Consider the following 15,048-nt stretch of genomic DNA (forward strand, 5'->3'; position numbering starts at 1 on the left):
ATTATTACTAATTGAATCAGTAAATTTCTACTAATTATATCAGTTGTTTAATTCTCGCTATAGCAATTAGTAGATTTCTACTGCTAATCAGTGAAATATGACTGATTCAGATTTAGAGTGTAGAATTGAAAATTAATTTTAAAATTAAATATTAATTTAGAATTGAAAATTAATTTTAAAATAAAATATTAATTTAGAATTGAAAATTAATTAAAAATTCAAAAATAAATATATAAAATTTAAAAAACAAATTTTTTATTTATAAAGAAAATATTTCATCTTGTAAAATATTTATCTTGAAGCTTTTTACGAGAATATATATAGAGAGAGAGAGAAAAAAAGAAAATTGTGAACAAAGGAGAATGGTCGAGATAAAATGGAAAAAAAGAGTTTATAAGAAATTATTTATACTTAAGTTTAAGCTTAGTTGACCGATAAAAGGTAAGTAAAGAAGTGAAGATCAATTTATCGGGTCTTTCCTCGAATTTAAGGGCAGTATTTTATTTCCCATTGAGTAAACGGGAGGACATCACTGAATAGAATGTCAATAGTAGTGCTTTTTTTTTTTTTTTTTTAAAAAAAAAAGAGAAAAAGAAAACCTGAAGGAAAACAAGAGTTGGTCACAGATCTATATATATATAGAGCTTCTGGTAACATTTAAGTCAATTTTAAATGAGTTGTTCGATTTTCCAACATAGATAGCTTTATTGGAATTCAATGAAGCTTTCTCAAAAACCATTTAATGGATAACTTTTATAAAGACAAAAAAAAATTATAATTTTAATTGAATTTTCTGTTATGATTTTCAATTTTGTTTTTAATTTCGGTTTTTAGAATTTTTTTTTTTTAATTTAGGTATTTTTTTTAGAGAAAATATTCTAATAATGTATTTTTAATGTTACAGGCGCAGTGCAATCGTTTCGAGTGAGACCGGCAAATAGTTCAGTATCAGAAGGTGGTGATGTGCTTTTAAATTGTACGGTTGATAACAGAGTTGGAATCGTTCAGTGGACCAAAGATGGATTCGCATTTGTCGTTCAACAAAGTGAGTATATATATATATTTGAGCACATTTCCTCCTAAGTAATAATATAATTCCAGTTGAATTTCCTCTCGGATTTTCACTAATGTAATCATCAGGCATTACATTAATGGAATTAACCTCAAAATATTTTCTCCTGCAATTTACTAAGTATAGAAAGGAAAAAAACCGTATTTTTCAAATTTTATAACAAATCTTACAAAAAATCGATTTATTTAATTAGTTGTTTTAACAATAATTTAAGGAATTAAATAATAAAAAATATATAATAATAAAGAATTAAAATTTGTTTTGTCTGACTAAAAATTGTTTTTTCTATTGAAACGGACACAGAAAATTAAAAGGGCATTAAAATAAGCTGTAACGCTTATTATTTTCATCCAATTTTGATTATTTTAATACCAATTAAATACCAAATTAATTTTAATGCCCTTTTAATTTTCTGTGGAAATTAGAAGAATTTTTAAATTGAAAAATCAATAATTTTATAATTAATCAATATTATAATTTACTTTTAGAAAATTTTTAAAATTATTAAAATTATTAGAATTATGCAAATTATTTCATAAGAATTTTATAAGAATTTAAAAAGTCTGACTAAAACTGTCTTTTGTTACTGATTCTCAAAATAAAATATTTTTTAAACGTCTTTTCTGACTTAAACTGACTTTTACTACTGATGACAAATTCACAAGAATTTATTAAGTCTGACTAAAAATGTATTTTGCTACTTATTTATTAATTTTCATATTTTGTTAAATTTTGTCTGATTCAAATTGACATTCACTACTAATAAAAAAAAATTGGAAAAATCCTCTTTTAATGCAAATATAAAAATAATATTGATTACATTTTGTCTGACTGAAAAGCTATCTTTTATTACTGGTACAAAAATTAAGACAATTTCGTAAATATTATCTGACTAAAACTGACTTTTACTACTTTAATAAAAGCAAAATTTTATTTTAAAAAAAATATATATTTTAACGAAGAATTAAAAATATTTGTCTGACTAAAAATTAACTTTTATTATACTGAGAGACAAAAAATTAAATTAAAAAAACAAAAATACAATTTACATGACAAAAAATTAAAATGTCTGTCTGAAACTGTCATTTGCTACTAATTTCAAAGCTACAATATTTATTCCACTTCTTGTCTGACTAAAACTGACTTTTACTACTAAAAATTCACAAAGAGGGAATTAAAAAATTACCTAAAAAACTTACAAAAAAAGTCGAAATTTTTTAATCGCCTTGTCTGACTGAAACTGACTTTTACTACTGAAAAAATTTCACAAAAAGAGAACTTACAAAATTACCTAATAAAAATCAAAAAGAAAAATAAAAAAATAACAGTAAATTTACAAGAAAAAGGATGAAAAAAAATTCAAAATATTTTTATTTGTTATTTAAACTAATTGTAATTAAAAATTTAATTTAGAAAAAAAATTATAACTTTTTGAAATTTTAAAACATATTTTAATGGATTACATTCTACATATTATACGTTACGTAATATATATATATATATATATAATGATTAATTGTTTAGATGGTGAAATTGTCGGTTATCCAAGGTTAAGGCTAGTTGGTGAACCAACTGCTGGAATTTACAATTTGAAGATAACAAATGCATCTTTAAGTGACGATGGAGAATATCAGTGTCAAGTGGGACCATTTCTCAGAGCAAAAGCAATTCGGGCCAACGCGCATCTCAACGTTATCTGTAAGTCCTTAATTAAATTCATTTAATTAGAACAGTTTAAGGGGCAAAAAGGGGGAACAAAAGAAAAGTATTTTCAACACTTATACGACTAAGGAGACTCACCAATCAAAAATTTTTTTTTAACCTTACATTAAATCGAAAGAGAATAATTATCACTATAAATTAATTAACGAATTTCTAAAATTTTTTTAAGAAATTTCTAATTATTATTCAATTAATTAATTAATTAATTAATTAATTAATTAATTAATAACAGAATTCATAATAATTAATTTATCAAATTAATGAAATTTAAATAATAATTATTAATTTATTGTTTATAATTATTGTAAACAATTGTAAAAATTCTAATTAAAAAATTGGTAATAATTAATAATTTATTTATTTATTAAATTTAAATAATAATTAAAAATTAATTGTTTATATTTACTATAAACAATTGGAAACGTTCTGATTAAGGATTTCCTAATAATTAATTTATTTATTTATTAAATTTAATTAATATTTAAAATATTTAAATATAAAGGGCACTGCCCGTGTAAAAATAAATAAATAAATAAATATTTACAAATTATTTGTTTATAATTATTATAAACAAATGAAAAATTCTAATTAAGGATTACCTAATAATTTATTTATTTATTTATTTATTAAATTTAATTAATATTTACTTATTATTTGTTACTAATTATTATAAATATTAATTACTATTAATTACTATTAATTAGTTTAATTTTACTAATTCAATTGTAAAATTGTTTTACTATTAAATTTTACTGATTCAATAGTAAAAAAAATTTTCATATTTAAATTTTACTAATTGAAAAGCAAAATTAAAAAAAAAGTCGTCAAATAATTTTTTCTTTTTTTTTTTGAAATAAGATTTTCTTAACAATTTAACAAACAAAAAATTGCTTCACAAAAATGAATAATTTAGTTATTGCAAAAATATCATAAATTCTCATATATGGGGGAAATAAAAATATTTTTCTCTCTTCATTTCTCTCGTATGTGTCGAAACAGAAATTAAAATGAAATTCCATATGCGTGGCGAAAATATTTTTTTGCAGAATTGAATATGGAAAGATTTGATTAACTTTCCTAGAAATATCTCGAATTGTGGAATTTCAAAAACGTTTTTTTTTTTGTAATTTCATTTTTCAAATTAGTGGAAGAAATTCTTAAAATCAAATATATAATTGAAATATAAATTATTTATTTATATAAAAAAAAATATAAGAAATATTTTTCTTCAAGTACATATAATATACGAACCTTCGACTCTTGTTTATTTTCGCAGTATTTTTTGGAGAGGAAAAAGAAATTGTATGTGCAATAATAGAAACGAGAGGGACTCTTGGAAATTCTTCACGACCAACATATATGCTCCCAAAGCGACATTATATATATATATATTTTTTTTTTCTTGATTAAAAAGAAAACAATACCGCAGAAAAAAATATTATTCTTTATATTTTTTTTTTAAAGAACGTACTCTTTTTTATTTTTCATCTCAAAAAAATGATGGAAACTTATATAATTGATAGATATAGTATAGTTGATAGAAAACAAACTTTTGTTTTGAGAGCAAAAACGAAGGTTTTTTTTTTCACTAATGTCTCTGATGATCTTTTGTTACCGTCATCTCTAGTGTCCCTCAAAAAAAAAAACCTTAATTACTGGTGTATACACTTTTTTTGTGAATCCCGTTAAATCATTCACCTTTACAATAGGGGTATTCAATCTCTTATTCTGAAGGCATCACGACCTGCTTTGTCCCAACAGACGGTATTCGATAGCGATAGGGTGAGACAAAAAAAAAAATTCCTTAAAAAAAAAAGATGGATTTTTAATTAATAGATTTTTAATTCGTTTTATCTTTGCGAGAATGTGAATTCCCCCCCCCCCCCAAAAAAAAAAAAAATTAATAAGAGTTTCATATTTAATTTTTTTAATTAATTTAACATTTTTATATTTGGAGAAAATATTTTTTTTATATTAATATAAAATAATAAATATTATTTTTATTTATTATTATATAATAATAATAAATATTATTTTTATTTATTATTATATAATAATAATAAATATTATTTTTATTTATTATTATATAATAATAATAAATATAATATAAAAAAATTATTATAATTTTTCCTGTAAATAGTTTATTAACAAATTTTCGCTAAAATAAAATTAATATAATTTTTGTAAATAGTTTACAAATAAATTTTCATTAAAATTAAATTCTTATAATTTTTTCTATAAATAATTTAAAAACAAATTTTTGGTAAAATAAAATATTAATTTCTATAAATATAGTTTACAATTAAATTATCGTTAAAACAAAAATTCTTACATTTTTTTCTCTATACGGTTTATAAACAAATTTTCGCTAAAATAAAATTAATATAATTTCTATAAATAGTTTGCAAATAAATTTTCGTTAAAATAAAATTCTTTATAATTTTTTCTATAAATAATTTAAAAACAAATTTTTGCAAAAATAAAATATTATTAATTTCAATAAATATAGTTTACAATTAAATTATCGTTAAAAAAGAAATTCTTATATTTTTTTTCTCTATAAACAAAAAAAAATTATTATAATTTTCCCTATAAATAGTTTATAAACAAATTTTCGCTATAATAAAATTAATATAATTTCTATAAATAGTTTGGAAATAAATTTTCGTTAAAAAATAAAATTCTTATAATTTTTTCTATAAAAATAGAGTTTAGAAATATATTTTGACGTTAAAGTAAAAATAATTTTTTTTTTAAATTTCATTTCATTTATTCATTAATGAATAGTTTATAAATAAATTATCGCTAAAATAAAATTATTATAATATCTATAAATATTTTTATTATAAATATTATATAAAATAATATTATAATAAATTATTTTTCAATTATAATTTCATTTTTAATTATAATTAATTAGTGAAAAAAAATATTTTTGCTAATTTCGTTGTACAGATATCAAATATAAATTCCCATAAGTTAAAAACAATATTTTAATAATTTAATTTTTGTTATATCAAATTTTTTCAATTAATTACCTTTTTGTAATTAAAATCCCATTTACATATATGCGATTCTAAACCTTTTTAAAATAAAAATTCCCTTTCACGATAATACAACTTTCATTAAATTAATTAAATTCATGAAAAAAATTCAAATTTAAAAAGAATTTAATATTGTTATACAAAAAAAAAAAGTATGACATTGTTTGTGAATTATTGGTATCGTTAATTGGCATACATTTAAATTTCACGTTTCACTATATTTGACAATATTTTTATTTAACGAACTGTGTTTCTATTGATAGTTAGAAAAATACAAAAATATACTTTCTATGCATGCAGTCGGATAAAAAAAAAACTTTACGAATAAAAGAAGAGAATTAAAAAGAATTGTACTAACAAAAAAACAAAAAATCCATTTTTTCTTTTTTTTGAAAGAGAGAGAGAGAGAAAAGGCAAATACAGATCACATATCACACGAGTGTTAATGAGTTTCACCTTTCGCAGGGAATTTCATTTTTTTTCTTTCTTTTTTTTTTTTTTTTTTTTGAGCTCGCCAATTCACGCTCGAGGGGTTTACGCGAGATGATTTTTAAAAAGCCAACCACTGCTTTTGTCGAGCCTTTTATATCGGAGGGGGATGACAAGTTGATACTAGATATTTCGAGCTATTTACGAGTACGCTGCTCATGTCAAAAAAAAAAAAAAAAAAAAAAAAAAAAGAGGAGGAGATAAATATAAAGTTGCTGTGCGCAAAATAACGTGTCATCTTGTGTACGCGTGCGTAGAATTTATATTATAGAGAACTTCTTACGAAAAAAAAAAAAATGGCAAAAACTTTTCTTACGCATATCTGTAATTTTACTGGCGCGACTTATAAATGTCTATCGTAAAAAAAAAAAAAACGTCGCACGAGAGAATATTATTACAAAATTGTTCACGTCATGTAATTTTTAAAAGTTGTTTGTTCCTGTTTTCAATTGAAACGAGTGTTTGCTGCACGCATTTATTTTTCAATCTCGTTATAAACTGTTTTCGCTGCAATAAAATTGGTATAACTTTTTTTTTTTGTATAAATAGTTTAGAAATATTTTGACGTTAAAGTAAAAATAAACTTATTTATAAATTTTATTTTATTTATTCATTAATTAATAGTTTATAAATTAAATTTTCGCTTAAATAAAATTATTATAATTTCTAAATAATATTTTATCAGGTTTTTTTTTAGGACCTCAAATAATTTATAAATAATTTTTCGCTAAAATAATAATTATTATAATTTTTTTTTTCTATAGTTTAGAAATAAATTTTCGTTGCAATAAAAATTCTTATTAATTTTCTCTTAAAAATAGTTTATAACTAAATTTTTGCTAAAATAAAATTATTATTATTATTATTTCTATGAAATCAGTTTTTTTTTTTTTTTTTTTGAGGGTCTTAATTTATAAATAATTCATAGGAATGAATTTTCGTTAAAATAAAATTATTACGTTTTTCGTAACTAATTTATAAATAAATTTTTTTGCTAAAATAAAATTTTAATATATTTTTCTCAACTAATTTATAAATAGAATTTTTATTTATAAATTACTTTCTAATTTTTTTCTCTCCACAAATTGAAATTCACTTTTCAAATAATGAAATTTATTAAAAAAAAAAAAAAAATCCAATCCCTAAATTTTTGTAAAATTTTTTTTTGCGATTTTCTGAATAGAAAGAAAAATGATTTTTTCGCGGAAAAAAAATCGACTGTACATATAAAATCCGAATGATAAATATATATAGTCGAACTCTTTCTCTCTTCCTCTCTCACTCTCGTCTCAGTGTGCAGAAAATTTGTGGAAGATGACAATGCGAACTATTGTATAGTTTCCTCACACTACCCAATATCCGGATTCATGGTTTTTAGAGTTTCTATAGCCACATATATATATACACAAAACCAATGTAAAACCACCGGTGCGGAAACTGGTCGTAATGTTTTTTCACCAGTATTTTTTTTTTTTTCGAAAAAATCGAAATGGAAAAAAAATGGGATGAAAAAAAGAAAAAAAAATTGGTTATATTTTCACACAAAATGCAATTCCAATTAGAAAATTATGTTGGAAGATTATCTTATCGTGCGCGCAATCAAATTATATTTGATTTCACTCGTTTACTTGGATGATTGAACACGTAACTAATGAGTTGCGCGATGCCGTTATAGGAGTAAAAAAAAAAAAAGGATAAGAAAAACGCCCCTCTCTTTGACTTTTAATAGCGTCTTTAAATAATTTTAAATTCTTCTCCTAGAATTTTATAATAATATTTTATCTTTGGAAAAATAAATTTTTCTCTTCCAAAAAAAGAAAAACTGAAAGAAATAATTTTTTTATAATAATTTTTATTATAATAAAAAAAATATTTTAACCTTTTTTTCTTAATGTGGGAAAAAGAGAATTTAATTCCAAAACTAATAACTTTTTTTTAATTCATTGAAATTGAGAAAATTTTCCTTCTTTTTTTTTTATGTAAGTTGAAACGAAAAATAATTTGTTGTTCCAGAGGCGATTTTTTTTTTATTGGACTGAAATAAACAATGAAATTCATCCAAGTGGAACTTTGTTCAGTGAACAAACAGTGAAGGGAGGGGGGAAGCAATTTAAGTCTCGTTTGTCTTTGAAACGCGTGGGTAGTGCAGGTGATTGTAATGGAAGTAATATTCGAGCAACAAACTACAATATAGTATATAGCGAGAGTCTTTTTAAAAGTTCAATGGAAAACTTGTCTTCAATGATTTTTTTTTCGAACACTGATTGGACGACGGCTAATAAATTTTCCTTTTTAAATTTTTTTTTTTATATGTCGCACGAGAAAACTTGTTATCGCGTTAATGATATTCATTTTAGATTTCTGATTTTTACATGTCAATATTGGATGGAAAAAAAATTTCCTACCAAATTGGAAATTAGTTAATTTCCATAAAATTTAAAAAAAATTTTTTATTTATAAAAAATAAAGTAAAAATTTGAAATATTTCTTACAAAAAAAATAAAGAGTTATAATATAAAAATGATTGAATTAAATCCCTTATATAATTCAGAAAAATAAACTTACAATAAAAAACATTTTATTAATTCCAATAAAAGATTTAATTTCAAAGGAATTTTGCAAATACAGTGAAATAATTTTATTAATTCAATAAGAGATTAAATTTTAACGGAATGTTAGAAACATATTATGTTTCATAATAAATTAAAATTATATCCTATTGATTATAAAGAATTTCCCAATTTGAAAATTAATTTCCTATTTTATAGCAAAAAAAAAAAAATTTAATTAAATTTCAAGTTGTAATTAAAAAAATTTTCAAATAAAACTTTTTGTTGATAATTTTAGTAATCGATTTTTTTTTTTTGCCAAAAAAAGGAAAATGAAATTTAAAATGTTTAATTAATATTTTTTTCAGTAATTATCCTAAAATAGTCTGATAAACGAATTTCTTTACTTGCAAAAAAAAAAGGGGTAAAAGAATTTTTGTTAATTAACCAATTTGTTTTCCAAGTACTACAAAGTGATTAAAATTTCTTTGCGTTTCTCTCTGGAATACCTATATAAATATATATTGACGTTGACTAAACTTCTAACACAGAGGAATTTATATAATAAGAACTTGAACACTTTTTTTTTCTTGCTTGCTATAAATAAAGAAAAAAAAAAAAGTCCATTAAATTTAGGGCAAGTTTAGTTTCAATCTGGAACAAGAAGTTTACTGAGTTTGCGGATACTTTACTCGGGATTAACGATTACACACTATACTCGTAAAGTTCATCCATTCGAAGGATTAAATTCCCAGCGTCATGACACATACGGAAAATCGTGAAACTCACCTCCTCCCCCCCCCCCTCATGTAAACCATATGACGCAATAGTGCGCGTCCTTTAATTTTACTCACGAAATGGAAATTTTTCCGTACTTTTATTGAAACTTCACTATATGTGATTAAAAAAAAGAAAAAAAATATCAAACAACAAAAATTCATTTTATTTCAACTTTTGTTAGAATAATTACTTGGGATTTCTAATTTGAAATTTTAATCGATAATAAACTGAAATAGTTTCTTTTTTTAGTATTTTAACTGAAAATTAATTTAACTTGTGTGTTACTAGAAAAATAAATTTTCTTTTTAGAATTTAAACTAAAAATTAATTTGTATTAGTAAAAAATAAATAAATAAACATTTTTTTTTTTTGGTTCTTTGACTAAAAATAAATTTTAATTGTCTTTTACTAAATAATAAATAAATAAACTTCTTTTTTAGTATTTTTGCTAAAAATTAATTTGTGTTTTACTAAAAAATCAAAGAAATACATTTTTTTTAGTACCTAATTAAACTGAAAATTAATTTCAGTCGTTTATTACTAAAAAAAAAAAATAAATGAACTTTATCTTAGTATTTTAACTCAAAATTAATTTCAGTTGTTTATTACTAAAAAATAAATAAATAAACTTTCTTTTAGTATTTTAACTAAAATTTAATTTTAGTTGTTTATTACTAAAATAATAAGTACCCGTGTGGAAAAAGCCACGATCTTGCCCTCAAGAGTTCGGGGCCCCCGGCGGGGGCCCATGAGGGCTGATCCATATGGCGAATCCATGAGGGGCACCGTAGGGGCCCCGCATGGATCGCCCTCATGATCGATTAGCAAAATTTTCTAAGTCCAAAATTCAAATATTTTTTCATCACCAAAAAATTAATGTTTATAATGATTCAGAACAACGAAAAACGCGTTTTTAATAAAAATATATTTACACTTTTTTGAAAATAACACTCACACTTATGGCAAAATAGATGAGGGCCACCGTAGGGGCCCGCATGGATCGCCCTCATGATCGATTAGCAAAATTTTCTAAGTCCAAAATTCAAATATTTTTTCATCACCAAAAAATTAATGTTTATAATGATTCAGAACAACGAAAAACGCGTTTTTAATAAAAATATATTTACACTTTTTTGAAAATTCACCTGAGATGATTCATGATAATAATCATAAAGCATATAATTAATTATATTTTATAAATTGCATTTGATTGGAAAATATAATTTAATATCTTAACTTTAACTAAATGATGTTAAGCACTTTTCTTTGTTAGGTATTTTTCAAGTTTAAATAGCATCAAGAAGTTAGCATTCGTTTTGAAGTAGCGTGCGTAGCGTAGTTGGTAAAGCGTTAGACTCATAGTCCGTAGGTCGTAGGTTCGATTCCCCCCATGCGTTAGATTTATTTATTTCTCAGGTTTGCGTTTAATCATTAATTCTATGTATGAATTAATTGAAAAATGAAAATATCCGTTAATAGTATGCATAAATTACATATTTTTTAATTTTTTAATTAATTAATTTATTATTACTTTTAATTATATCCGACAGTTAATTAATTAGAACGTTAATTAATAAATTCAATTTGAGTAAGAATTTAATTTAAAATTGAATAATTATTAAATAAATATGTTATTTATTCATAACTTAAGCTTATTTATTATTAATTAACTTTTATTATTAATATTATTGATTAAAAAACATTATGGCAAACTTGAGGGCAAGATGAGGGCAAACGTGAGGGCCCATAAGGGCGCCCGTAGGGGCACCCTCATGGATCGCCCATGCGGGCGCCCTCATCGATGAGCATGTCGTTTCCATGAGGGGCCCCTATGGATCATCCATATGCGGCCCTCATGGCATGAGGGCGATCCATAAGGGCCCCCGCTGGGGGCCCACATCACTTTTCCACACGGGTAAATAAACTTATTTTTAGTATTTTAACTAAAAATCTATTTTAGTTGTCTATTACTAAAAAATAAATAAATAAACTTTTTTTTAGTATTTTAACTAAAAATCTATTTTAGTTGTCTATTATTAAAAAATAAATAAATAAATGTTTATTTAGAATTTTCACTAAAAATTAATTTGTCTAGTAACAAAAAATAAATAAATAAACTTTTTTTCTAATATTTTAACTAAAAATTAAATTGTCTTTTGCTAAAGAATTAAAGAAAGAAATTTGGTTTTAGTAATTTAAAAATTAAATTTAGTTGTTTATTAGTAAAAAATAAATAAATGAACTTTTTTTAGTATTTTAATTAAAAATTATTTTTAACTCGCCAATTATTAAAAAAAAATTAATAAATAAACTTCTTTTTTAGTATTTTTGCTAAAAATTAATTTGTGTTTTACTAAAAAATCAAAGAAATAAATTTTTTTTAGTACCTAATTAAACTGAAAATTAATTTCAATCGTTTATTACTAAAAAAAAATAAATGAACTTTATCTTAGTATTTTAACTAAAATTTAATTTCAGTTGTTTATTACTAAAAAATAAATAAATAATCTGTTTTTTAGTATTTTAAATAAAAATTAATTTTAGTTGTTTATTACTAAAATAATAAGTAAATAAACTTATTTTTAGTATTTTAACTAATAATCTACTTTAGTTGTCTATTATTAAAAAATAAATAAATAAATGTTTATTTGGAATTTTAACTAAAAATTAATTTGTCTAGTAACAAAAAATAAATTAATAAACTTTTTTTCTAATATTTTAACTAAAAATTAAATTGTCTTTTACTAAAAAATTAAAGAAAGAAATTTGTTTTTAGTAATTTAAAAATTAAATTTAGTTGTTTATTAGTAAAAAATAAATAAATGGACTTTTTCTTAGTATTTTAATTAAAAATTATTTTTAACTCGCCAATTATTAAAAAAAATTAATAAATAAACTTCTTTTTTAGTATTTTAACTAAAAATTAATTTGTCTTTTACTAAAAAATCAAAGAAATAAATTTTTTTTAGTACCTTATTAAACTGAAAATTAATTTCAGTCGTTTATTATTAAAAAAAAATAAATGAACATTCTCTCAGTATTTTAACTAAAAATTAATTTCAGTTGTTTATTACTAAAAAATAAATAAACTTTCTTTTAGTATTTTAACTAAAAATTAATTTGTCTAGTAACAAAAAATAAATAAACTTTTTTTCTAATATTTTAACTAAAAATTAATTTGTCTAGTAACAAAAAATAAATAAATAAACTTTTTTTCTAATATTTTAACTAAAAATTAAATTGTCTTTTACTAAAAAATTAAAGAAAGAAATTTGTTTTTAGTATAATTTAAAAATTAAATTTAATTGTTTATTAGTAAATAATAAATAAATGAACTTTGTTTTATAGTATTTTAACTAAACATTAATTTTAGTTGTTTATTACTGAAAATAAATAAATAATCTTAAATTAAATTAAAACATCAACTTTTTTTTTTACATTTCTGACATAACAAAATAATTAATATTCAAATAAAATATTTACATAATATTGCACTTTTAATTCAAATCCGTAATAACTGCAGTATTTTCTTGTACAATGGTATATTATGTAAAATTCTTGTGAGACGAATGAAGAAAAAAGAAAGAAAAGAAATTAGTATATTAATTTCTTACATATTGTTCGTACAATGTTGGAAAATTCTCTAAATATGAATTTAAAATGACATGTTAATTCAAAGAATTATTATATGCAAACGTTTTGTATTTCGAGCAAAAAAAAAAAAATTTTTTTCATTCCCTGATTAACAGCTGATAACTGAAAAAAATTATTTTATTCAAAAACCATTTAATTGACCTAAAATCATAATTATTAAATATTAAATAAAAAATAATTATTAAATATTAAATAAAAAATAATTATCAAATATTAAATAAAAAATAATTCTTTATTTGATAATAGTCAAGTAATCGATTATTTGAATTAAATAAATTTTTCTTCAGTCTATCTATAAACATGTATGTTGAGGCGGAAGTGAGCGTGTCTCGGTGAGCTTTAATCGAACGAGGGAAAAATCCTCTTTCCATGATTTACGGCATTGAAGATCAAGCGCGTAGATACAGTTGCCGTGTTCGCAGAAGTTTACGGAAAAATCGACCAGGCAGATGATAGATACTGCAAAATCGTTTACCCACTCTATTTTTTTTTTACTTCACCCGGAAAAAATTGATCGTCCCTATATTACCAATGAGGAAACTCTGGCTTTTAAATTTTTATAGTCACATATATATATATATATATAAGAAAAAAAAAAATTTTCAGTCACTTATCTTTATATGGATAAAAAAAACTAAATAGCATGTAAATATGAAATAATGCCACTGTAAATTTTTTTATACACATAAAATACAAATATTTGAATTTCGATAAAAAGAAAAAAGTTTCATCCTACTTATTGTAAAAAAATGGGGGGGGGGAAAGTAAATCAAATTTCAAACTTTAGTACAAATAAAATAAAAATATCGGTTTATTTTAACAAATATTTTTTATAATTAATATAAATATAATTTTTTTCAATTTAGAAAATAATAAATAGATATACCAAATTTTTGTGTGAATTGTTTATTATTTTTTATTTAAAATTTAAATTAAATAGAAAATTAATTTGAATCAAATAAATATTGTGAGATAAATATATTTTTCACGGATTTTCATGTATATATAGAAGGGGAGGGTAAAAAAAAAGAGCGCATGTCTGATGCAAAAATAAAGGACTTTTAATGTTCGGGTAAAATTTATAACACGAACTTTTACAAAAGCTGAAGAGTTAAGATCAAGTTGAGAGTGTGAAAAACTTCTGACGTATAAAAGGCAGGAAAAAGTCAAAGTTCGATTTTTCTCTCCCTTTTATTTTTTATTTTATTTTTTATTTTTTTTTATTTTTTTTTTTTTACTTTTAAAGTATAAAGTTTCCTCTTTTGGCAATCTTTCTTTGAGCTTTGTACTTTAGTTTTGTTATACTTTTCTTATATACAATGATGAACTGCACTTCTACGGCAGTACAATATTGACGTTTAGTATATTAATCTTTTTATTTTCTATATTTAAAAAAAAAAGGAAAAAGAAAAATGTCTAGACGGTATTGATCATGTAAACTATTATTCGATTTGAGTATTATTTTATTATTTACTATTAAGTAAATAAATAAATAAATTTTACACTGAACAAAATTTATTTCATTTTAATAATAATTCTTTGATTTAAGTAAATATATTATTTGATTCTAATGAAGTAAACGATTACTTGAATCAAATAATTTTTTTTCAATGTATATTTAGTGTAAATTATCTTGAAATTTAAAAAAAAATAATTTAAAAAAAAAAAGAAAAATATATACTTGCCAGTATCAATTTTGATTAAGTTTTCTTTGCCACAGGCATTGAGAGTTAGTAAC

The 15,048-nt window shown here is 21.7% G+C and overlaps 1 protein-coding gene across 1 annotated transcript in view; it reads left to right on the forward strand.

The window, feature by feature from the left end:
* LOC127284529 (nephrin-like) overlaps positions 1-15,048 on the forward strand; it is a 145,254-nt gene that overhangs the window by 82,355 nt on the left and 47,851 nt on the right. The window contains exons 2-3 of the mRNA XM_051310002.1: positions 895-1,045; positions 2,597-2,770. Coding sequence (XP_051165959.1) covers positions 895-1,045; positions 2,597-2,770 — 325 coding nt within the window. The remainder of the gene's footprint in view (positions 1-894; positions 1,046-2,596; positions 2,771-15,048) is intronic.

The sequence above is a fragment of the Leptopilina boulardi genome, unplaced genomic scaffold (assembly GCF_019393585.1).
Source record: "Leptopilina boulardi isolate dan_hultmark-lab unplaced genomic scaffold, ZJU_Lbou_2.1 LbouV2_325, whole genome shotgun sequence".
In the NCBI taxonomy this organism is placed as follows: Eukaryota; Metazoa; Arthropoda; class Insecta; order Hymenoptera; family Figitidae; genus Leptopilina; species Leptopilina boulardi.